Here is a 26,063-nt window from a genome sequence, read left to right as displayed (position 1 = left end):
AGAGCTATCTCCAAACTGAAATGCTGAAGATCAAATGCTAAAACTGGTGCAAGCGGTGTGGCTGTACTAGAGTAACCGCATTAGCTGGGAACCTCGATGTTGACCTTTGAGATCCCAATTGCCCTTTCTTCTTTCTTCTTCACCCATATGCTGTCATCTTCTGTACATCCCTTCCTCTTGCTCTCCGTGCTTCCTTGAACGCGTCCACACTGGAGAATGAATGGCTTCCCCAATCAGTGAGCAACATCACCACAGCAAACGACCCCTTCAGTGGACAAACCAGTGGGTGGAAAACATGCACACGTCTTCCTGGCAGAGGGAGTAAAGCAGCAAAGAAGCCACCAAGCTGGAGATGGGAGGCCTCCAAGAGAGAGACCTTAAGTGGTTGTGTGGGGGTTCATTGCTCTGTTGCTGACTGACATCAGGCTCTTTGGGCTCAGAGAGATCTGTTTCATTTTAAAGGGAAAACTCCTCCAGGGATCTCATTAGCACCATCATGAAAGACAGAAAGGAACTGGAGGTTGGTGGAGGGGTGATGATGGGGAGGGAAACAGGACAGAAGTGCTGTCAAGCTGCATTTAAACTGGCAGGGGAAGGAGCCTGGGAGCACTCTGCCCTGTTGGACAGCCTCGCTGCCCCAGGGAAAGGCTGCCTCCTTACCCTGTCTGCAGTGTGAGTGGCTGGGGTAGGGGGTCAGCATCTAGGAGAGCAGCTGCCCAAAAGCTCAATCCGAGGCACCTACTCACCCACCTGTGCTCCTGGGGCAGTCTTCCCCCTGCCAAAACCCTCCTCCTCCTCCTTGTGCTCTCACTCTTCCTGGGGTCTGTCCTCCTCCTCTCTCCCATCACTGGCTGGACACTGTTGTTTGTGGGGGGCAGCAGCTCTGGCCAAGTTCGTGCCTCTACAACTGGCAGCAGAAGACAAGGCGCCCGTGGCTGTGTCTGCAGTGGTGGGAGGCGCATTGGCATTGTTACACAGCCGTCCCACTCTGCAATGCTGAGGACTGGTTTGACACAGGATCCTGGCAGCCCTACACATTTTGAGCTGATTGCTCCTTGAAAGCTGCTTCCACCTTTCTGAAGGCTCCATTGCAAGAAAGGGATGAAGTAGTCTGTGAAAGAGCAGTTTAGTGGATCCAGAACACAGGCAGATTCCCCTCTATTAGGCTGAGAAAAGTCACAAAAGCAACACACAAAAAAAGCAAAGAACCCACAAAAATAGGAGGAAAAAAAAATCCAATTTAGTTAATTCAAAGCAACACATTTTAGTTATAACTGCAAATCAGCTTAAGAAATTCAAACAGACATAAGTTAGGCCCCCTGTGCATTGCTCACCAGTGGTAATATTCATTATTACAATTTCTTCTATGTAGCATCATAAAATGCCAAATAGGACTATGCTTCTTTCAAGTACAGCCTGTTCAAAGCAATTGGCGAGTCTTGCTTGGAACACCTGGCAAAGGGGAGGGATGCATTCATCTCCCCGTGTCTTGAAGAAATCGAGGAGAGGTGTTTATCAAGGAAATGAGTAATACAAATGGTTTGGCTTTCAGCAGACTTGGAAAGACATACAGCTGGTTCCAGCACAGGTTTGTAAAAAATTAATTAGCAGTGAGTGGGAAAAGGAGTGATGAGTGTTATTCTCTGTGCTGCAGTCTTGTTTAACTTAATAAAAGTGACTAACTATAAGATCCCAGTGAAACACCTCCTAAAATTAAGTGTTTCTCCAGAAATGGAGCTGTTGGTTTCACAGTAGAAATGATCAGGTGTTCTAAACTCTATCATGTTTCGGCTCCTAACACCAGATATCTGACAAGACTGTCAGACTCCCCTAAACATTTAGCTTGTTTTGTTATCATTAAAAATCAATGGGATTTTGGAGTCTAATTTATCCAGCTGAGCTCTGCTCTGCCTCTGTAAGCACCTCAAATATGAAAATCTGCCATAAAATAATTAGGTTTATTCTAAATTTTAATGAAAATCTAACAATAAAAATTTGGAGAAGACAAAGCTCAGAATTTTTTCAGAAGGTTTCTTTGACTTGCAAGCCTCCCAGGCAAGCTGTGAAACAAAGCAAAAGCTACATCAAAGCAGTGGGCCTGGCAACCCTGGTAAGGACTACCACGTAACTATCTTCTCCCACCCAAGTGTCTCTTTTAGAGCCTGATACATCATTCAAGAACAGAACATTTATAAGAACAACCTGTCCAGAGAGGGATTGGAAGCTCTGCTTGCTCCTGGTTGACCGCTTCAAAGGGCTCCCACATGCTGAGCAGAGGGACTTGAATTGCAGCCTTGCGCGACAGCAGCACCCTTCCCACCAAGGCTTTGACAGAGGGAGCCCAGTCCCGCATCCCTCATGCAGCTGTTTCCCTTGGGATTCACTCCCAGTTTCCACAAGCACAAAGCAAAGGAGAATTAGGCCTGCCAAATTCATAGCGATGCATCAGACCCACAGCACTTTAAATCCCCCAGGTGGTAGTGATCAAAACCAACTGCTGGAAATTAGTCCTTCAGGTTACCTTTTAATGTCATAGGGCAAGCGATAGTCACCACAACTCAAGCTGGGCAACCAGTGAATTGGGCCAGTTCCCACTGCAGCCAATGGTGATCTTGCCAACTAAAACCAGAGCAAGAAAGTTCTGGGTATAAACAGCAGCAGAGCTTGTTAGAAGAAGCAAACCTTTGCTGTAACCAAACAACACCAGATGATCCCTACTGGAGAGTAACCACCTCCATGGTTCAAACATCTCACAGAACATTTTTCTTCAACCGTCAACACACCAGGAAAATAATCACAAGGTCTTGTGCAGTGCCAACAAAGACAATAGAGTGTACTCAAGCAATGAGCATTGGCTTCCCCTCTGTGAAAGCTCTGGACTCAGACCCCATGGTAGCAGAAATCAGTGGGGGCTAATGGGTAGGGAGAGAGCTGGAGAAAGCAGCATTGCCCCTACAGAATCAATCAAGCGACCCACAGTCTTGGGCATGCTGAGATATGAGCTCTGCTTTTCCTAGATGCTCTGCATCTTACAGCAGGCAGCTACCAGGGCTGCTGGCACCAACTCTGCAGCTTCCCTATGGACACCTCTGCAGAGCTCTTACTCATGAATCTATTCCAGGTTGCTCTTAAACCAGCTCATATAGATAGGAAAAAATCCCCAGTCTGCTCAGCTGGTGCATTTGAAGTGTTAGAAACATAACTAAGGCAATAAAGCTTTTCTTTCTCTTTTTTTATCCCTCCTGTTAAAAAAATAACCTGCTCAGAAGCTGTATTTCCTCTTTGTCTCATGTACACACACACTTTTTCTGTGGAAAAAGCTCATCCGCATTGCAATCATGACCTGTGGGTTCATACATCTGTAAGTAAACACACGAGTTATCAGACACCCCATGGAGGCATAGGCGTTACAGTATCCGTCAGGTACAGAACAAAAAGTTTCCTCCCTAGGTCTGGGGCGTACTGTGCCAAGCTCGTTCAATCAGTCCGTTATAGTCAACAGCACTAGGACATCCATGCCTACACAGGTGCTGAATTTGGCCTGGGCCACTGTTCAGCTGGGGTAGGGATGTAGGTCAATTTAAAAGCCTGGTATGTAGAAATCATCATGTTTGATGTCCCAGCAACAGACACTGTATCACCCATCACCCACCCCGATTAGTCAACACATCCCAAGCAGTTACATGGGGATCACAGATGCTCCTTATGTGGTGCTGCCCTGCAGAGGTCAAAGTGGTGAGGTCTGCTCCAGATGAACCCCTCCATGGAATATGTGGTGTTGAAGGTGGTGCTAAGGGGAACAGTGTCTTTCCAAGAAAGTCACCTCTTTTTGGAGTGAAAGCCAAGCTCCAATGACAGAAACAAACCAGCATCTTGCTCACTTTTTATGTGGCATGTCAGGCCTATGTTCTGTCCGTGTTTGTTTCAAGAGGAATTGCAGGACGTCATCTGAGAGTCCAGGTGTTCTCTTTCTTTCCTCCAAGACAACCTCTCCCTCAGCTGGCTTTGAAAAACAAGCAGTAGTGGGGTGGTTTGGAAAGATCTTACACCCATCTCTGTTCAAGACCACCTGGGCCATTTGCAGGCAACGCAACGCATATTTTGTTCCATCCCGGTTTGCTAGCTCTGAAATCTTCTGTGACAGACATTGTGACGCAGCCTCGTAGGTGGGATCCATTCTGTCTGGCCGTTTTTTGCAATACATTTTGTAGAAGTCATCAAGAGATTTCCTGACACTGGTATCTTCCGCACTATCATGTTCATACATCCATGAGAGAGCATCATCATTAGGTTCAGTGGGCTCACACAGCCCTGCTTTTGGATAACATCTTACGTTTGTTTTCTCAGAGCCTCCAGCAGAAAAGCTCACAGGAACTGCAGAGGGTAGATTGTTCTCTCCTGCAAGCACAAGATCAATGAAACTCGTTAGTCACCAGGTCATCCCTGTGGCAAAATCTTTTTTTGTCCCCCCTCACTTGAGTCTGGCAAACAGGCTCTGTGCAGGAGTGAGCTAAGTACTGCTTTAAACTCGGCTGGACTGCCAGAGGGGCTTGCTGCATACATTGATACAAGATGGGCTGTATTTGGGGACCTCATATTTGTCCCAGCCTCACCCTACTGCAGTGATTGAACCTACTTAATAGTATGCACCTCCTAGCTCCTCTCAGTCATACTTCCAAAGAGGTGGAAATCAGGATCTGCTGCTGCTGGAGACAACAGCTGACCCACAGGAAAGTCTAGTTCGCAGTTCTGCCTCTGTTTCCTTTTTCTCCCTTCGTCCCGGGTCTAATTCTTCCCTTTTCATAGTTCTCAGTTTTACTCCTACAGCACAATATGCAATCCTGTCCTTCAGCTTTCAGCCAGATCTAGAGCCTCGAAACCAACACTGTTATGGTGACTGTATAAAGTTTGGGAATGGGGATTGCAAAAGAGGACCTTGTACTTCCCCCTGAAGTCCCATTTTTGCAGCCCAGCTGCACTAAACACTCTTCCCACAATCTGCAGGAATTTTTATAGATAACATTTATGTAAAGGCCAAGGACTCATTCTTGCCTAGCTCTTCTCCTCCTTCCTTGCTGACCCACATCTCTGCGTAACAGTCAGGGCTATGGTTCTTTTCTGCTCCAATGCAATCAAGGGGGATGCTTTGTACTTGCACATAATTAATACAGCGTTAGCAGAGAGACTCTTGGCAATGACATGACCAGGACGACCAGCAAGCCACACACAGCTTGTAGTATGAAGAGCCTCCATAAAGGAATCTTGAATTGGGCTCTGGTACCAGGGAGTGCCTCTAACCTCCAAGCCCGCTATGCCAGCCTGTTTGCCAAGCACCTGAGTCACCGACAAGAAAATTTGCCAGGGCTCAGCCAGAGGTTGCACAGCCATCATTTGCAAGTTACATAAACAGGATGCAGGGCGTCAGAAAATAGCTTGGTCTTTTCTCATTCTGTGAAATATGAAGCAGAGTGCAGTCCTTCGTTTCGGTAAGAGACCATGTTCAAAGGAAATCCCAGTGTGATGGCAGAAGGCTGTTCTTTCCCTCCCAGACATAAAGAGCTACACTCCCCTTCCTGAGTGGTCAGAGATTCATTAAAATAAGATGTCTGTGCAGGCATACTGTACATTGCCTCTTTCTTCCTCCCCCTACTTTCTATCTTTGATTTTCCTTTTCATTTCACTTCATCTCCGATTCTGCAACTTTAAATAGAACTTTTCCTCCTCTTGCAATGTGTCATTTCCAATGCAGTACAAAGAAAAGCTTAGTGGCTGCCTTTTAACATCAATATATGCCATCAGAGTAGCAAATCAGAGCTAATCAAAGACAACAGGTCCATTTTGCCTCAATAATCTCTCAGCCTCAGTGCCTATGTTAAGTTAGAACTGAAGCCTCATGCTTCATTCTGATAATTCAATCAAGTGGCACTTGCGCTCAGACTCCTGTGGCAATTGCAAGCCCCTGTGCCGTGCTGTCATCTTGCTACTTCTTACGTACAGCTCACAGCCATATTTTGTAAAAAAGCAGCAGCTGCCTCCAGCTACAAATCCCAACCCTACGTGATCTGGGAAGAGCAAAATCCTGTTGGTTTCATGGTGTCAGGGGAGACCTTTGCAATGCTGTTCTGCCTTTCTTCCGTGATCTTAGATTGGATATTAGGAAAAAATTCTTCACCAAAAGGGTTATCACACATTGGAACAGGTTGCCCAGGGAAGTGGTTGAGTCACGATCCCTGGAGGTATTTAAAAGACGTGTAGATGTGGCACTTAACAGACATGGTGGACTTGGCAGTGTTAGGTTTACAGTTGCACTCAATGATCTTAAAGGTCTTTTCCAACTTAAATGATTCTATTCTATTCTATTCCATTCCATTCTATTCTATTCTAAAGCCAGTATGACCTATAAAGCAGCCATCCTCTGTTGAAGCACAATCCACAGAAGTGACCAGTAAGTATTTCAGGGGTGTATTTTGGGGTTTGATTAGTCAGAAAGTACTCAATTACGGGGAGAACAGTTTTCTTTCAGTTACTGATTCAAATTGATGCATCTCTATTTTTCAACAGTAGGTCCTATCCTCTTAGTGGATTACTTTTCCTGCAAAGCCTTCTTAAGGCAAGACATGAAAAGTTAGACGCAGAATTCCCAGAACCAATCTATATCCCACCAAGTTGTACCTTTCCTCAGCTTTATTGACTATTTCCCAATACCTTCTCAAACTATGTGCCAAGACTGATCTTTGCAAATACACTCAACCCTTTTCCTCCCTGAAAGATACCAGCTGAGGTAGAGGTCCTTCCTCGACACCCTCTAAAGGGCTGATACTGCTGTTGTAATGCACAAATTTCCTGAATGATTTATAAACCACGGGGCACAAGCCCAGTAGCTGAATGCCTGCAGGGTCCAGAAAGAGCTTCTCAGCTGGGGCACACGTACAGCACACAAGCACGTCACATATGCCAGCAAATGTGCTGCTAAAGGCAAAGGCAGCATTAAACTAATCAATCCCTTTCCCCCTCCATGCACCTGCACCCCTCAAGAAAGCTGGGATTCCCTGATAACACACAGCAGCATTGCTTCAAAGCTTAGACTTCTCTGGCCAGCTCTCAGCAGCAGGAAAAATGTAGTTTTGTAAATTCTTTATTCTTCCACGGCAAACTTAACACCACAGCTGTCACACACCCTTGTGTTGGCTTGACCCAACACCTACAGAAGTCAATGCACAGTTGAAACTCGCACTCCCTTCACCTGAAATGGAGTTTCATCACCAGAGAATCTGGCCCAAATTATTTTTAGCAATTTTCACTCATTTATACTACCAAGCATGTGTTAAAGGGAAAAAAAAAACCACAACAAAAAAAAACAAAAAAAACCAACAAAAGCCCCCAAAACTGAAACAGGTCATTACTCATGTCTTGATTTCATTCTCACATGATGGATAATCATCAGTAAGAATGTATATTATTTCATCTGCGCCTCCACTCCATGCTAATTGAAGTTCAGCATTTGCAGCTTATTAGTAAAAGACCTGGGGGCTGATAAAAGGATATTCCTTGTGTTTATAAACCTGCTGATGAAAATTTAAAGTCTCCATCTGGTACAAGCACATAACCCTATCGCCTGAAGCACATAATCAAATCCTGTTTTGAACTTGGGCCACTTCCAGTGATGCAACAACTCTGCAATAGTATTATTTGCACTTCTACAAAAGCAGCTCACGTAGCAGTTTGAGTCTCTGAATAACTGTTGTTCAAGCACATGCAGTCAGAGTGTAAACTAAGACATCCCTCAAACAGCAGAGCTCCTACACTGCTGGTTTTCTGGGGAAAGAAACCCCCCCCAATTCAGGTGAGCAGCAATCCCTGCAGCTGCTACTGCTTCATTAGAGCTGGCGTTGCCATGATCTGTCTCTGTTCCTGCTAATTCTCTACTTACAACATCTGTAGCTAGATTTGTCCTGCCCTCTCCCACACTCTCAGACTGCCTTCCAGGGACCCTGCTTGTAGGACGTGTGGTTCCCCTCCTGCCCAGTCCACAAAGGCCCATCCTATTATCAGGGTCTGGTAGACTTACACTTTAGATCTGAGTATGGGAGAACTAAACCACAGTGTTTGTCATCAGCAGTTCTGTGAAAAGGGCAATTACATTGCTTGTTTTAGGGCAGGAATCATTTGCCCTAGGGCTTAGGAATGACATCTCATCCCTGGCACAGATGGAGATTGAGTCCAAGCCCACCAAAATGAATGTCAATCCCATACCCACCCCAGAGCTGCTCTGGTGCTCTCAGGTGTTAGACACTATTGGAGCAGCCATGTTCAACAAGGGCAGCAAGCCCCGTCTCTAAATGGTTCAAGCCCTTCACCCCTTTCAGCCATTTGATTGATCACATACTGTGGATAACTTGGAGCAAGGGCTGAATTTCTCTGGGTGCCTCTACTGTGCCAACCTAGACACGGACTAAGATAACTATGAGACTGAGAAAAGCGAATCATTTTTTTGAACAGAACTAAATTAATCTGGACACATACAAATTGCCCTTACGTTCACAGTAGTGATTGAAGTTCAACCAGATGTTAGTTAGATGATGCTAGAGCACATCCCTATGTCGTAAAGTCATTGATAGGACTGTTACCCAGAGTATCTCAGACTGATAGAGACTATTTAGGCACTCAACTCTAAGATGGTGTACTGAGAAAACACGTGTCTGCTTCCTGCTACAGCAATCCTGCTGGCCGTGAAGGCCCGAAGAGACCATTAGGATCAGCTTGTCTGAACAAATGTCCCTGAACAAAGATTACCAGAGAACTGAGCAACACAACAGGGAAAAGAAAAAACAAAGGAAAGGAGAGAGCTAGATGAGAAACTCTTTCCTTGGGTAAGACTGTCCCAAAAGTCACGAATACTTTACTTACTCTCCCTGGGAGTAGATGGGGCTGAGCATAACTGAACACAGCTGTTTTTCAGAGTAGTTGAAGAGCAGAACCAGGACACATGTTCTAGCTGGGGAGACAAACTCCAGCTATGGAATCCCATGTCAGAGCTTAAAACACTGCCTTGCCTGAGGCACCACCATGATTTTATGCCAAGTTCAAGATCCTGCCTCTTGGCACATCGCAGTTAATTGGTGCTCCCAAACTTTTCCTCAGAGAGGAAGACAGAAGACTCTCCTGTTAGTCACAAAGTCAGCCACTTCTTGCCCCGGACACTCCACCTGCCCTGGACACTGCCATCTGTACCTCAGCGTGCTCTTTCTACCCACATGAGTCTTCTCCCCACTGTGACTTGCCAACATGTTCTCAACATCCATGGGCAATGATGAGTCATACAAGAAAGACAAAATTTACCAGTTGTTTTGGTTGATGGTACCCATTAAGAAAGGGCCATTCAGAAGTTCTCACAGATTGTATTATTTCTCTTTTCTCATCAACCTGCCAGGATGTACCTAGGGTGAAAGCAATCATCCACAAGTAAGAAAGGGTGCCTAATTTTGTGGTTGCTATTAAGTGATAAGACAAGTGCACGCAGATGCCATCCCCGAGGGCTGCTACAGCCCTCTCACCACTCCTAGAAAATCCCTTCCTGCCTCTCCATCAGACATGTCCATATGGCACAGGAAAGCTCAAGCAGAGGCGATACTACTTGGGCTTGAGCAGAGCTCCAAACTGACAGCAAATCTGTGCCAAACCACATCATTTGGGGGATGCATCTATCTGCACAGGAGGCAAGAACAGGTCCCATGTCGCAACAGAACTCCCTACATGTCCATGCACCTTACAATTACACGTGTCGAGCACTTGAGACAGTTAATGCAGAGAAAACCATCTTTTTTTTCTTTCCACCTGGCTGATTTCCAGTGGGAGTGCACATATCATCATGGTAATGCAATTCCACTCTGCCTTGGGAAGAAAGAAGAAATTTAAGGAGAATTTAGCAGGAGTTCATTATACCCCAATCTCACACAGCACCTTAGCCTGCCAGCAATCGCATACCAGAGTGTTCAGGCATTGCAAAGCTAGACATTTTAAGACCAAATACTATTGCCCTTACTTGCATTAATAAAATTTCCATTGATTACAACTATTAAAAACCCATGCGTGAACTGCTGATTACATCCCTTTACATGAACTGGAATATATTTGCATTGTATGATTTCCATCACTAACATTTAAATTGGAATAGCATCAAAAATCCTAGTATCAAAAAAACCAGGTATCATTCCGCTAGGTGCTGTACAAACACCTATCACTTTGAGTAAATGACAGATCCCAAAGCCTTTCTTGTACAGTATTGAAGAATTATGGTAGAGTTTACAATTTCTCTGCACACATCTCTGGAGTTTACAATTTCTCTGCACACTTCTCTGCCTTGCAGAAAACAGCTGTTTTCTTCTTGCATCGTTGTTTAGGAAACCTTCCAGCATTTAAAGCAAAGGCAAAATGGAATTTTCAATGACATTATCATTCAAAAAGATTGTTGTAAACAGGGAAAATTTGTTCCTTGTGGGTATTTAAATTGTGAACTGAAAGTGAAAATAAGAATATAATAAGCCTTGCTACTTTGCTGTCTCCCTGATGACACACAAACCAGTCTTCTCAAGCCATAATATGCAGTAGACTATAGCTCACAAGATGGGATCTGTGAGACTCTGCTTTACACATGACATAACTAGCTATATTCTTCATCCACCAGCCCATGGGAGAGGCACATGTTGCTGTGTCTGATTGCTGAGGAGCTGGCCAGGAGCTGTGCAAATGCTGGCTGCTCTGGCAGGAGACCTGGAGGAGGTGAGCGTGGGAGGCTGGGCAAAAGGCAGCAAGAAGGGAAGGAAGAGGCTGGAGGAATTTGGGGTATGGAGTAGAAAAGTGAGGCAGTGATAAAGGAACAGCACTGGATATAGCCCAGTATTGAGTCAGGCTCCCTGGCTTTTTTTTCTACCTGCTGCACATCTGTAGTGTGAAAAGTTGGGAGGGGGGCTTTAATTCGCGCGGGATAAGACGTAAGCAGTTATTCTGGGGAAACATAAACCCCTCCCTTTCTGTCTAACTCCCTTAGGAATTTGAAATTCAAGAAAAATAAAAAGCCTGGCAAATGGTAAAGTGCTTTTGAAATGCAATAAGCAAGCATAGCGCATCCCCCTAGACACTCTTCCAAATGTCACACTTGGTATTAAACTCTGCCCTGCTCCGAGAGCTCACAGCTGATGCCTGCTGTGCCATACTTTTAAGATAGCTGGAAAACTCAGCTAAATGAAATCTTTCAGAGAACACACTAGTTAAACATGCTGGATTTAATAAACCACAGAGCAAGTCAGCTACAATATGAACTCCTACAAATTAACACTCCTTATTTGCTGAAAGCCAAGAGATAGGCACTGCTGTCATCTCAGAAAACCTGTTCCTAAGCAACCAACCCCCATGGTCCAGGGCAATAGGTATGGGCAGAAGCAGCGGCAGCATCATAAATACCATCACTTACGGCTGTGCCCCAAGAGCCTACTGACGATATATCCTCAGCCAGGCCCCAGAGCAATGGGCACTGGATGTAACTGTCTGTGAACAGCTGCTGTAAGTGCAACAGCATACAGGAACATCTCTCATTGCAAAGATCCCAGGTATCTCTGAAGAGATGGGCAGCAACATAAATGGGGTGCCTGAGATTTTATTTCTACAAGGCAAGTTCCTGCCTTGGAGCTTATCACCATTCTAAAAATAGAAATAGCAAAGTTAAGAACTCTTCAAATAGGCATATTTAGAATGGTTTAATTTACATGATTCTGTAGCCAGCAAAAACCCCTAAAGCATCCTATTTGTCTCAAATTGTGATTTTAAAAAAGCTTCTTAAGATCTAAGGTTAAAGGTTCTACTATCAAGAGTAACTCTTCTCTGGAACATCAATAATAAAAAACCCTGTTTATGTAGCTGAAAACATTAACTGTCAATTAAAATTATTATCCAGCAGATGAGGGCATCAAGGGACTTTATTAAACTGCAACTATCTGCTGCTTTCCTATTACATATACAGTCTTGGGAACTGACAGCCAGACTCACCTTGTCCATGTAAGGCACCAATTTCCAAAAAGAAACTCTGACAAGGCTTCTTAAGCTAATTGCTCAGCTTCCAATTTAGGCATTAGGAGAACACAGGGAAGCAACTGCAAGAATAGCACCACGCATGTGCACATGCAGGCACAGCAGCGCTGTGCTAGACCATCCTCTCCTTAGCCACAGCAAAACATCGCAATGGGCTTTCAATCTTTGACAGACAGGATCCAACACAAGCATTCCCAGGCCAAGCCTCTGCCTTCTCTGTTGGTGAAAGTAAGAACCATTCTCTCATGTCAAGTCCCTTACTCACCAGGACCACAGCATCGCTCTGCCCACGGGGAGGATTCACACCATTTGAGTCAAGTTTGACCCCTTCTGTGAGCAGGCAGAAGCCTTTTATTGAAAAGATCGATTTTTCCTTCTTTTAATCAGTAACTTGCAGTGTTGCTTTTTTATACATGGAAGGCTCTAATTTAGCCCCAGATCACATTTGTCTTTAAGCTCATCCTATTTCGGAATAAAAGCAAAAGGCTGGTGCTTGAAACCAGTGAGAAACAGTTCTGCCTGCCTGATTTTCACTGCTTAAGATTTGTGAAGAATTTTATGAAGGAAAACTGGGGTTTGTGTTTTATGGTGCCTGAAGGAGCTTTCTCACTTTATTCACATTGCACAGCTAAAGCAAATGGTAGTTGTTTCCCTTCATATTTTTTTCCTGTCTAAAAATTGTAAATTCCAGTCTTGTCTATTCTTTTTTCCAGCTGACTCTATAGAGTCAGGTCTTCATGGACTGTTAGCTTTCTGACATAAGAAGAATTTCCCAAAGAACCCTAATTAATTGAGGGGGAAGGAATTTTTATTCAGCCCCTGGGTTCGGTTACTAGCTAGTAAACTCCAGAATTCGGAAAAGGATTTGCTATGCCCACCTCTCCAGCTAAGAGCTGAGAAAGTTCCTTGGGAACCTGAGTCATCCAAGGAGACCTCTCTGAGAGACGAAGAGGGACTGATGAAAGACAACATTTTTCATAGTCCTACGGTAAAAGACGAGCAGGGAAAAATCCTTCCTGTTTCTGGCAAGACACACAAAGGAAAGATACTGTACTTTTAGACATTGTAATGCAGAACTGATGAAGCTGTGAGCTGAAATTGAAAGAGGACTTGAACATCTATGTGGATGACAACTCGTGATCACAGACAAGTCTAGCAAAAAAAAATCTGGAAGAATTATTAAATTCCATTCTTTGGGGCTTTAACAAATCCTCTGCTAGAGGCAAGAATGGGGCCCAAGAGGCAGCACGTTGTATGCTGCAGACACCCATTTTGGAGGATGGGGATAAAATAAAGAGAGCGAAACTGCCTCTTATTCTGAAATATTCAGTAATGGCCGCTGCCAACGACAGGAAGTAACTCTAGATTACAAGTATTACTGAGTAAGACAATATCACTGCATTTGTAAGTATTAAAAAGAAAACAAACCCCAAAGCAATATCCTTTCTTGATATATTAAATACTTTGTCTTTCATTCAGAGTCACACATTTTCAGTACTCAAGGGGACCAACAATCCTCAGCTGATGTCTTTGGCAAGAACAGGAATAAGCAGATCAATAGCTCAAGTTTTAACATCAGTTTACAAAAATTCTACCTTCTGCATCTCCTTGCAGAGTGACATGCATGACAGTTTGCCTGAGAAAACAAAGATATGATGCTATTCACATAGTTAAAATAGAAGAGGAAGAGCCTGTCATGACAGTATTTCTTTAATGAGAAGAACAGACTAGAAGACCAAAATATTATATAAAAATTAGCAAAAGATTTGCTTTATTTACAGATTGTGTGAACTTGGAACAGGAGAGCAGGGGAGGACTGTTCAGTGTACGCTGCCTTCCCTTGCTGCTACGGACTTGAAAGTCCAATTCATTACAATGTTAGCACCCACAAACATACACACAGTTTAAGTTGCACAGATTCACATGCATTTCAGCTCTGCTTCCAACCAGCTACGCACAGCTGTGGACACAAGTGACATGAGAATCGCAGGCAGAAAGGCAGTTTCTAGACCAAGAAAATACTGCAAAGCAAGATATTTTTTAAGCATCCTTCTTGAATTGTAGGTAAATTTATACTACTCGTAAATATTTTTGAGAGCAAGAGAGTTATGACCTATAATACTACCATTAGCCATCTTCATGGGAGGCCCTGCACTTGGAGACCTGAATCCTGATGTGGAATTGATGCCTGGGTCCACAGGACATCTACTGTAAAACAGCTGTTGTGGGGAAAAGAAAATGCTCTCAAAACTGTGGAGGTTGAAAACTGAGTCAAATAAGGCAGATGAAGGTGAAGGCTGACTTAAATATAACTTCCTTCCAATTCTTTACCCCCTCCAAACTGCACACCTGTATGTCTCTTAGTCAGATGCATCTCTGCGAGTTTGTTCAACTTTCTACCAACTTATCATTTGGGTTCAGATCCCAAATCAGCAGATTGATTTTCAGAAGTGCTGAATACACAGATGCTTTCACCAAATTTAAAAGAAGCCATAGAGACTTTAGCTCCTTTGAAGACAATGCCATCTAAGCTTTAACTTTACTAATTCCTCAGCAGCAGATCACTACAAGTTGTACAACAGAAAAAACAAGAGAGGTACCTTTTTGTTCTCAGATTTTACGGTCCTGATCTTTTGTTTTTGTCTAAGGCCAAAAGCATGAGTGTGGGAATACCACAATAAATGCTTACAGATGGACTGATTCTCTCTAGATGTGATAGAAATAGCTGTCTGTCCCTCTTCAGATCAAAGCTCTTTACCTTTAGTCAGGATTGATTTTTCACCAAGAACAATGGAGGAACACTTGCAGAGGTGGTCTCCTGAATTTACTTGCAGTAAGATGATTGTAAAACCATGTTTCTTGTCTGTGTCATGCTCCTCAAAATATGCTGCATGCCAGACAAGCACAGAAAGACTTGCAATTCTTTTAGAAGCAGGAGTAGGAAAAAAAAACACAAAGAAATAATCTTAAAAAGCACAGGCAAATAGCAGGTACAAAGGTAAAGAAATCTACTGATATTCTGGTGAAGATTTGAAGGTAGAGTGAGGCATTTTCCCAGTCTCCCTGCAGGCCTGACGTGGCTGCGCGCATTGAACAGGCTGTGCAGAGACGTAGCCAGCCCAGAGTGCCTTGGCACAGACAGAGCAGACCTACAGCTCTGTCCTCCCCTCAGTCCCACCGTGTGGGATGTGGAATTACACAGCTTCAGGCTGTTTTCTTCTGCATTGCCAGAGGAAGCTTGTGCCTCAGATATTGATCAAAAATGAAAAACCAGACTCAAATATAAGAATGGAAGCAAGATACCAATCTCCACCTATCAGCTTTCCACAGGCTAATAAATGAAACATCCTCATATTGAAGGAATCAGAAAGTCAGATATATCAAACAGTCATCAAGGAAATTTTCAGGAGACAGAAAATGTAATTTCAACAGAATACAATGAAAAGCAAGCAAGATATACAAGTTTAATAACTTGGAGGTATTTGTTCATCACTAGTCTGTGGCATTTTGGCTTGCCACTTTAAAAGTACACAGAATAAACATTTGAGCCATCTAGTTTTGCTGCAATATTACTTGAAATCAAGTAATGAGTAGAAAGATTATTGGACTAGAGAGATAGGCACATTTATAGACCATTCACAAATCTGGAGGCTTGAGAACCACAAGGGCTTTTTCTTAATTATCTACATGCTGTTTTGGGAATCACTGAAAATCTCTTCCATCAGAACCAGCTTGATAGAAGATTAGATTTTGTACAGAAGTGTTTTGCCATTTAATCAGTCAGCTTTCTGCAGGAATTGCTAATAAACCAAGCACCTGAAAACTGAAATCGGAAATGGTTATCATGTAAGAATTGCATCGGGAGTGAATCCTCAGGCCCTGGGGGCTGCACTCACCTGCCAAACTTTTCTCAGGCGGTGTCATGGCTGTGGGACTCTATATGCCTCTGAATGGACTACAAAAAGCTGAACAGCAGAGGAGAAAGGAGAAAGTCCTTAAAAAGGAGTATGACTTTAAAAGCTAAAAAGGAGAAAAATCACTGAGCAAGCAACTAAGAGCCATCTCCATTCCTATCTCCTCACTTTGTCCTCTCAGCCAGTCACGAGAAAGGCTTGGCAATACAGGCATTTCCCCGCTATAATTCAGCTTTACCCTCTAAGGGCAAACAGTAAAAGGTTTCAGTCACTCAGGATTTGTTTGCATCCCTTTAGCTGGCTGCATAGCCTATTAGTCCTGCCTTTTAGGCAAATTTCTTAGCTGTGAGCAGATCTGGGTGCACTCAAACCTCTTATTTCTGCCCCAAAGCAAACATTTCACCTGAATTACTAGTGGACACAACTCTGGGTAAACTATGAAGGTCATCGAGAGCCCAAATCCTGTTTAAAAAGCAAACAAAATAAACCCCCATGTTTCCCATCCCATATCGAGTATCACCCAACAGCAATTCTGGGATCGCTCTGCTGAGAGATTGCACAGACTTTATCAGGAAAGAGTCTGGTGCTGTGTGTGAACCACTTGCTTGGACAGTTTTTCAGTAACACCTTCAACTACTGACGAACTGTGGTTAGTGACAGTTACTGCAACCACATAATGTTTCTTCACCACAATTTTATGGCACAGATGTTTTTAAGCCACACAAGACAGTCCAGACGTATTAAGATCTTGCATTACCACACGTAGCTTGAAAACATTTACACAAATACCTGTGAACAAAAAAATTAATTCATTCCTGCAAAACAAGGACAGATAAGTCAGAGCAAGTTAGGGCAATTCAAATTTTCCTGTATTAAAGGAAACATTTTTCACCCACCTTAGGCCATGAGATTGCCTAACTGAAAATATCTACTTCATTCAAAAAATAATCACACAAGTAGCAAGGTAGGGAAAAAGATAAAACTCTTTTTTTTTAGGAGAGTTAGAGCTTGTTACTGCAGGGATCTACGAACACTGCAATGTGTTTTCATAATCTATCTGATATTTGCATGTGTAAATATTTGCACCATTTACAAACAATAAAGAACAACATCCCAACTATTTTTCAAGGTGATGTGAAGGTGTCTGTATGACTTTCAACAGAGTAGTGAGATGAATCATGATCATGTTTGTTTAGAATTTGTTCTCTGAATACGGGCTAGAGAGACTATAGAAACAGACACCCAGACACTGGGAAACACCAGCAAGTTCACAATTTGTAGCTTATTCATCAGACTCTCAAAATTGCCTGGCTCTTTTTGCAAATGTGAAGCATCCAAGGTTACTGGGGCATTTAGCAATTCCCATTGCTCTTTTGCCATGTAAATGAGAACACAGGTCTCCACATCCAACTGCTTCTCCCTCCAAAACAATACCAGAGGGGAAAAAAAGACAAGAAACAAAAATGATGAAAATAAACATGAGTAAAGCTGAACAAACAGGCAATCAACAGATAAAAGGAGTTCTCTGGAGTGTTTTTGAGTCCAGACAACCAGGGGCTGCAGCACAGCTGCTAAATGCATGAAAATGATGTTCCTAAAAACAACACAAACAAACCAACCCAGTTATCTGGGCATGTAACCAGCTTTCTGCACCAGGAATCCCCGATCAGATGGGTTTAGAGGTATCCTTGGACTAGTGATGGGGATTCTTTAAGAAACAACAAATTCCTTCAATATGAGATTGGTTGGTGCGGTGGGATTTGACAGTCCAGGTAATTTAGCTGATTATATATTTGGGTAATTTTCTTTTAACATTTTTAACCCCCAAAATTTATGATCAGCTCAAGAATTTTGTTTTAAACGGCCTAAAGAAAACACAATTCAAACAGATTGGATTCAGTGATTGTAGTAAATACATCTGTTTTATTTATAAATAAAGCAGGGAGTTCTGAAACAAAGACTTCAGTGAACATTTTCAGCTCAAGTTTTGGGATTGGTTTTCAAAGGCTACCTAGTATGTTTTTTTAGATCCAGTGTGGACAACATCAGGAATCCAAGGGCGTAAGTAATTAATTTGTATTCCGCTACCTTGACAACCTGCTTCCTTAATCTCTTTCATTTTTTCATTTCCTTAGTGGATTGATTTTTCATAAGTCATCCCCAAAGTGTCAGTACTCTCGTAAGGGAGGACACTTCTGCAGAGTGTATAGACACTTGTGCCTCTTAAAGAAGGTGTAGCTACAGGTATAAGAGCATACCAGACAATGCTCATATCCAAGAATGACTTGGTCGTGAACATTATAAACTTACTAATAAGACGGGTAGGTGCGTTTCCCACTAATTAAATTAACTCAGGAACAGCTGTCAGAAAATAAAATTGACATTCAGGGGATCCTCAGCTCCAAAGTTTTAAAACCTCTATGGTTATAGCGCTAAAGTCCTTCATTTCCTACACTCTACAAACAAATCCACTTTCCACTTTCACATTCTTCCACTTCCTCTTGGTCACATTCTCATGGCTGAAGGTTAATCATGACTCTTAAGACAACAGGAGTTATATCTAACGCGTTCTTTAGCTGGAAAAATGTTTAATGCATTAAGGACACAAAAAAGGCTGGCGCCCTTGAGCGAGCAATTGAATCAGGATAAAATAAAGGTCACTGAGAATTAAAATAAAACAAATACCTGTCTGTCTGCACAGAGGCTCAGTTGTGCCCTTAGTGCCCCCACCTTAAGCAACTGTCGCTCATTCTTTATAATAAAAACATAAGAGGCCAGTCTGCGGCAGCACAGACTTGAAAAAATTCAGAGATTAAGGTATTCAAACAGAGGTGAAGACAAAAGGTGCATTTCAGTGACAGCAGCACTTGTGATCTAATGCCAACATAAAAGCACAAGCAGAGTACAAAGAGCTAACAAAGTGAAGCCATCCTGAAGAATGCATGCAAGGTTAATCACGGGGTGTGATCCTGTTCTTTTTAAACACAACTGCATCATCACTGCCACATACTACAGAGTTTAAAAGATCTTGGGGTTTTTTCCTTTTCTTTTTTTTTTAACCTCCAGCGCAACAATGAAGGCTTATTCATCCTCCTGCCAAGCCGCAAGGAAAAGGAGACACAGGAAAAGTTATTTAAATCTGCTCCTGATCAACAAAACACTGCCATTACAGGAAGCACAGAGTCAATCTGAAGACAGCAAAGGAGTGGTCTGTCTTGGAGGAGCAGGGATCGTGCAAAGCAGGAAGAAAAACATAAGATGTTTGCTACCTTGCAGAGAAGCTTGGCAGAAATGATGGCATCACCCCGTGATGCCTCCTTTCAAACACTCACTCTTTGTGTCAGTGTTCACGCTGCATGGTCAATTGCGTGATGAGCGTTCCCATGGTTAAAACAGCGCATGCATGTGAGGTGCGATGCTTGCCTGGTCCAGGCTCCAGGGAAGCCTTCAGAGCAGAAAATAGGTTCACCACAGCACTGTCCATGCCCACCCTGGCAGCTGCGATCCCAGGGAGGAAGCAGGCTCTGTGGCTCCGGACCATGAGGGAAGCAGTGCTCTCTCTCCAGGTCTGCCACTGTCCACCCTGCACAAGTCACTTCAGCATGGAGGGGTGGGATTTATCCCTCCAGGAAATCACAGCGTGATACTGAGCCATACTGATGGACTTGGCAAATCACACTGAGGAAAATCTCTATTGGAAATCCCACAGTGGAAGTCTGCTGGCAATTACAGATGGGCTTCTAGGAATTAGGTGCCATCATCAGTAGCTGCTTTCTAACATCCACTGCCCGTCTCAGTGGGGTCCCCTCTGCCCAGATGCACTTACACACTGCACAAGTGTCTCACTGTGTTTGAGAGATCAGACTCCCAACACAGATTTTCATAGATTACAACCAAGGTAGTAGCAGTGTTTATTTTCTCAACTACATTATAGAATTTTTCCTCATGTTGCAGAACATGAATTTAAAGAAAATTTGAAATAAATGCAAATAATTGCAGTTCTTATGTTTGTACAAAAAACCCTAAGCTTTTTAAATGCAATTTACGTGAAAGGAGACAAAAGGATTTTGTACTCTTTAGCAAAAAACAGCCCAAGGAAAAAAAGGTGATTGAAAAGAAATTACATCCTGGCTACAGGTAAATTATATTACAGACAGCTAGATGTCCAACAGGAACACTTTGGACTGTGATACACATCAAAATAAATCTAATTACCCTTAAAAATCAGAGAATCTGTAAGTTTACCTAAAAAATAGGAGATGAGCTTTTAATTGTTTTCACTGCAGACACAAACAAAAGACACTGATTAACTTACTGAGCTCAAGAGAGGCAATTATTTTGCAGCAGATGCATCTGTAAGAGCAATTCTGTGACAGCTCCAGATTTAATCTGCCTTTGTTTTATGAAGACCATCTGTACAAATTATTTTTTCCCTTAGATTTTAGGTTTTGAGATGAACTCTGCTCAGACAGAATGCAAAACTCAATTAAAGCCCAGTATCAGGATCTCCTGATGCTAGAAACACATGCTACAGACTAAGTCTAATGAAAGCTCCCTAGCTGAAAACGGAGTTTAATTTCCTTTAAAAAAAGAACCCCACACGCCCCAGTTTTGTAAAAATATTAAAAAAATGACTGAAAACAGATGAACAGATTACTGAGCCCATATGAAAGGGAGCAGATTTTAAAAGTTTTTTGCCTGGAAAGAAGCTAAGACATATTTTAATAAAATACTCTCTTACAGCTAATGTGCTGTTTCATTCTGCAATATTGCCCGAAGAGCAGGGCATCTAGGTAACAAAATTCTGTTATACCGTAAATCCACAGACTTGAAAAAGTGTTTAGCAAGAGATGCCAACATCTTCATATCAACTTTCCCAATGCTGCTTCTCAGACCACTGCAGACTATAGCACTGATATCCTACTCTCTGCATGCTCAGGAGTAGTAGGGGAGGAGAAAAGTGCAATATCATCACACAGTAATTGTGGATCAGCGCACACATTTATGGCACTACCCCAACCCATCCTAATCTGGGTCTCAAGTCTTTCCCCAGCAGCCACTAGACTTCACAGTGATCCCACACTGGCCGCCTTGGCAGCAGGACTGGGCTGGGGGCTTCTTCCGATGAGAGCAAAGCAGACCGCACTGAAGAGCTGGCAGTGAAAGAGATGGGGAGACACAGAGGCCAGCATAAAGTAAGGCCACAGCTTACGTCATCAGACAGGGCTGCAAACTCGAGCCTCCAAAACACTGACCCAAGCTCCCTCCCCTGGTCCACCTGCCTCACAAGCTATTTAACCGAAATGGCCAGCTGCAGCCCAACACGCTGGCTTGCTGTCACGCTCATGCGTTGTCTGGCAGAGCCCTTACTCCCCTTGGATTTGCTGCCCCTCTGACCTGGACTGTGCTAAGATTTTCCAGTTCTCAGTGTACTCCGTGCTGCATTTCACATGGGGCAACACCGTGCCCCAGCTCACCAGCATATGTTTTACGATGGACTATTAGACCAGCTCAGGGTTATTTGGCTGGCTTTGACACTGGGCAGACCCACAAGCAACTCAAAGCCCCCAAGGCGTGGGGAGCACTCCAGCTCCCAGCCAAGGAACTAGTCATAGGGTCAACACAAGAGTTGACTATGAAGAAAAAAGCCTTAGCGGGCAGAATTACAACTGGAGTCTCCAGAAATGCAGAGGAATCCTTCTTTGGACAGCTTTCCCAAAGATACTTTTGGCCAAAAACATCCACGTTCATTCTTGATACAGTCGTGAGGAGTTCAACTAAATTTAAGGCACAGGGCTATTTAATTAGTAGATGGGAAAAAACCTGCATCCCTCTTTCTCCTATCTCAGGCCAACGCTTATCAATATTACCAATATAACGTCTGTCAATCAACCTGCATAAAAAACAGAAGTATTTTTCAAACCTATTTGCCCTCACCATCATTTTAAAGGTCCAAGGCTCAAGGCACATGTTTCCACAGTTTTGACAAACAAAAGCATGGGCTGTGTGTGACCACCAAATGAGTTAACGGCTGCTTCTGAGAAACCTAGTCATCTCCCAGGCAAGGCCTGAACTCTTCTCCAAGCACCCATACCCATGCCCCTCCACCAGCACTGCTGTGCATTTAGTGCACAGATAGGAAAAGCGCAGTAGGTTTTATTTATTCAAATTAATCCACTGAACGAACTATATCGTCCATGTCAAGTCTTCTCTAATGGGCACTGGCACTGAGTATTATTTCGGGAGGCATCCACAGACTAAGACACCATACAAAATGAAGCGATCAGTACTCGCTCCCATGCTCTCCTTTGGATGCACACGCTCTGCAGGGTGTCACATGCTGTATGTCATCCAGCCCCAAGAGTGCTCTTTGTATCGAAGTATGGCTAAGGTACAACAGATGGTTTATTGCATCTCCTTTGTCTTAGGTTTTTTGCCTTTAAGCAGGACTTAACGTGCACCAATGCACATTTGGGACAGTGATATTTTTCAAAGACAGCACTGAGCTTTAGGGAATATTTGCATGAACGTTAATGAAACCAGAGATGTTCCCGCAAACACTCCCAGAGGGAAAACAAAGATGGTTTTGGGCAAAGCGTTATACAAAAGGACAAAGCAAGAGTTAAATCAACATAGTCACGTAAATTATGTTCTAACAGATGCAGAACTGAGAACATTAACCTCTTCTCCAGGTTACTAACAGCAGCAAGAAGAGGCAGGGACAACTATATTAAAATTTTAGTGAGTTATCACCAACCAGCTGTGGTTCTAGATACCATTTAAGTTTACTTAGTTTAAACTACCATACAAGTAGTTTAGCTCTTGCCTAATTAGTTATGTTCTGCAATAACAAGTAGTAATGGTAACAACCTATCTGGCAAGACCGAGTAGCACGCACACCCATGGTCACGGTCCAACCATGAGAAGAGGAAGCAGAGACCAAAGGGTGCTACTTGGCACACCATCTCCTTTCCCATTCTGGTTCCTCTCACTGTCGCAGCCTTACTATCAAAGCAAAGGCTTGCTGAAACCTGCCACAGGTAAGGGCAATATGCCCTTCCAGGTGCATTATTCCTCAATAACTGGACTCCAATAAGGTGTTCTAGGCAGGTGACCATCTGGGGTATTGAGTTGACAGTTGATATATTAATATTTCCAATGACATAAATTCTATAGTTCCTACAGTGTTTATTCTGACAGCATTACTCCTCTTTGTGCAGGCAGGAAAGGCGCAGAGAGGGAAAGCCTGGCAGGTACAGTATGCAGTAGTGAGCTGTCCAAGCAGAGCAGTGGGGTGCCTGCAGCATTCACTCAAATCTCAAGTCCTTGTCTGGTCTTTGTACCCCTGAAGAAGATGGGCTCTGCTTCTCCTTCATTATTTGCTCCCTCCTTTCATTACAAGTGGAAATGCAATATTGGAGCCGAGGCACAGGGATATTCAGGTATGTATCCAAACTCTCCACCTAAGTTTCAAGCAACAAGCCATTTCTGTGCTCATTCATTAGTGACTAAAGCAAGAACAAGTAGGGATATTATGGTGTCCAGAAGAGAAGTAAAATCCATAGGAATACATTGGTTCCTCAGAGAGCAGCAGAAACAGCTGTTTTCAAATTAGCAGTAAACAGCATTTTGCAAAAGGAAAACCCCAGACACGTTATCAGATGTAACAGCTTCCAAAACAGCAGTGAAGCCTGATTACTTTCTCATGCAATAATCAAGGGAGGGAACTAGATTCCTGCAACAAGCCAATAACTTGCTGGCTGAGAAAAGCTATGGAGGTCTGTTTGATAGGCGCGGAGAAAGGGTGGGCCCAGCTATTGCCTGGCAGGGCTTCAAAAAGCTTGGAAGATTCAGAGTAAATCCCTTCACTAAGGCTGCTGAATCAAACCGAGCTTTCCAATTTCTCTCAAATTTGGCCACCCAACTGTTTTGGGATCACTCTGGTCTTACCAATATCTACTCCAAGATAAGCAGGATCTTGAGGCACATAGAACTGTAATATTTCTAAGGAGGCCAAATTTGCCCCTACTTGCAGCAGTACAGCTCTGTAATACTGCATTCCTTTCCATGGCTTAGCTGCACAGAGAATTTGGCTAAGTTTGACCACTACACCAGTAGTGGTCCAAACAAGATCAGTTTGGAAAGGCAAATTCTTATTTAGTGCACAGCTGAGAAAAGGTGAACTGGCAGCCAAGACTCCTGCCAGATCCTTTCAAAAGCATTTCCTTCTGAAATCATCCTACTCTTAAAAAGTGGCTAGACTGGTTTGTTGTTTGTTTTCTTAACAGGACGATCAAGAGTGGGAGACCATTGCTAGATCCCAGAAAGTACAGACCGCAACACTTCAACACAAACACAGTTAGACTTTGGCATCTAGAAACAATACAGGGGTTTTGTTCTGTGCTACAGGGAGGAAGATTTTGGCAAACTAAGGATGTAACAAAGCAGGTTACTAGTCTGAAGTATTAAAACCAGCCACATGCACTTTTTAAAGGTGGATTATTGTCTGAAAGATACCATTAGGTTTTATATCACCTCATTCTATGAGCTCTTCAGCACGCTATAGAGATAGCAGTGACCTAATCCATAATTGGACAGGAAGGTTCATCTACAAATATTTCATTGCCAGGTACTGTTAATATGAGAGAAGTCATGAAGAATTTAAGTGACTGAATATGTTGTGCATGTGTGTGGGAAGAGCACAGGCAAAACCAGCATTTTGTTTTGTGTCTGAAGAATTTGCCAAAAAAGCATGTTCGCCCTCTTTCCCCACATGGTTTAATTCATCCTGGTGGTATACATTTCACAGTTGCTAATTATAGAGCATGATGCTGACATTCTGAATATCAGATCCAACTTTCAACCTCATTTTTGCTTTCATCCTCTGCAAAAGAATGATTCCTCTTCTCTCTCTTAGAAAAAAATTCAGAGCTAGATCCTCATCAGGAGTAAATTACTAGCTCCGTATCAGCAGACTGTTGAGAGCTAACACCAATACGTGACTTCTTAACAGTGCAAAAATATTTCCCTTTATATTCCGAGATTGCTGGGCTGAAGAATACTAATATTTCCTCACATTCAATCTAACACAGGAATGGCGCAAACTCAGTGACTCAGCTACTGGAGCTAGCTTCACTTCTGGAATGCTGCCACAGGCTCTGCAGATGATTCACAGGCACGCACATGCTATTAGACAAGTGCCTCATATAAAATAATAATTAGCAGCAATAACAAACATCCTACCACAAAGCACTGGTGCAGCATGAAATGGATTTTCTCAAGTTATTTTATTTTACATCTTCTGTTGCCTTCATTATATTTTAATTAAAACTGCATCAGGAGAAAAATTAACCTAGGAATAACCTCATTAGACATCCAGAGAAGAAGCAGTGTAGAGCAATGTTAAATTCAGCAGGGATTGCAGATGGTAACTCTGTAAATCAGGTTCTGCTTCAATTCAGCACTTCAGTAGAAAGTTCACCCCTTCAAGAAATTACTGATAGATTATAAGATATCGTGAAACAGATCCCGCTTGTGCCACACCATGACCAGCAGTCAAGATGATATATTCCTCTGCAATCTTTATAGATCATAACAGCTTAAATCATTAAATTCAGAATAAGTTTATACTGTGAAGAGTACTTGGGGCTAGGCACCAGGTCAGCATATTAAGGGTGAGTATTCCTTAGGTCTGCACAAGTTACCGTATTTTTGATGTATGCTATCTGTGGGTTATCCATTAACAAAAAGTAAAATGCCACTACAAAATTAACTCATGCACAAATATAACCTAAGCTGTGGACCAAAAAAAAGTTTGTCCCCTCCTCCAACTCTCCATTGCCTGCTTCTCTACTCCAACAACTCCCTTGCTTTAGTTTCCCTCCTGCTTCTGCTTTTGGGCAGGTTATCCAGGGATTTATTTTCAAGTAACAGTACTTACAAGGTACAGACTATTGAAGGCTAGAATTGCACCCATTAAAGCATTGGTATCAGCTTTGCCATCTGCAGAATAGGAATCTCTCTTCTTTTTTTCTAAAAGGTAAAGGAAGGAGGTGCCAGGCAGGA

At 43.0% G+C, this 26,063-nt stretch overlaps 1 protein-coding gene across 8 annotated transcripts in view; it reads right to left on the bottom strand.

Annotated features, from left to right (window-relative positions):
- Positions 1 to 1,218: 1,218 nt before the first annotated feature.
- The window catches only part of SHLD1 (shieldin complex subunit 1), a 49,066-nt gene continuing 24,221 nt past the window's right edge, over positions 1,219 to 26,063 (bottom strand). For all 8 annotated transcript variants that reach the window (XM_075147562.1, XM_075147566.1, XM_075147564.1 and 5 more), the window contains one exon: positions 1,219 to 4,398. In XM_075147562.1, coding sequence (XP_075003663.1) covers positions 3,878 to 4,398 — 521 coding nt within the window. In that variant the 3' untranslated portion in view covers positions 1,219 to 3,877. The remainder of the gene's footprint in view (positions 4,399 to 26,063) is intronic.

The sequence above is a fragment of the Calonectris borealis genome, chromosome 3 (assembly GCF_964195595.1).
Source record: "Calonectris borealis chromosome 3, bCalBor7.hap1.2, whole genome shotgun sequence".
NCBI lineage: Eukaryota > Metazoa > Chordata > Aves > Procellariiformes > Procellariidae > Calonectris > Calonectris borealis.
The sequence above is the reverse complement of the archived record's forward strand: the minus strand, read 5'-3'. Positions and strand labels throughout refer to the sequence as shown.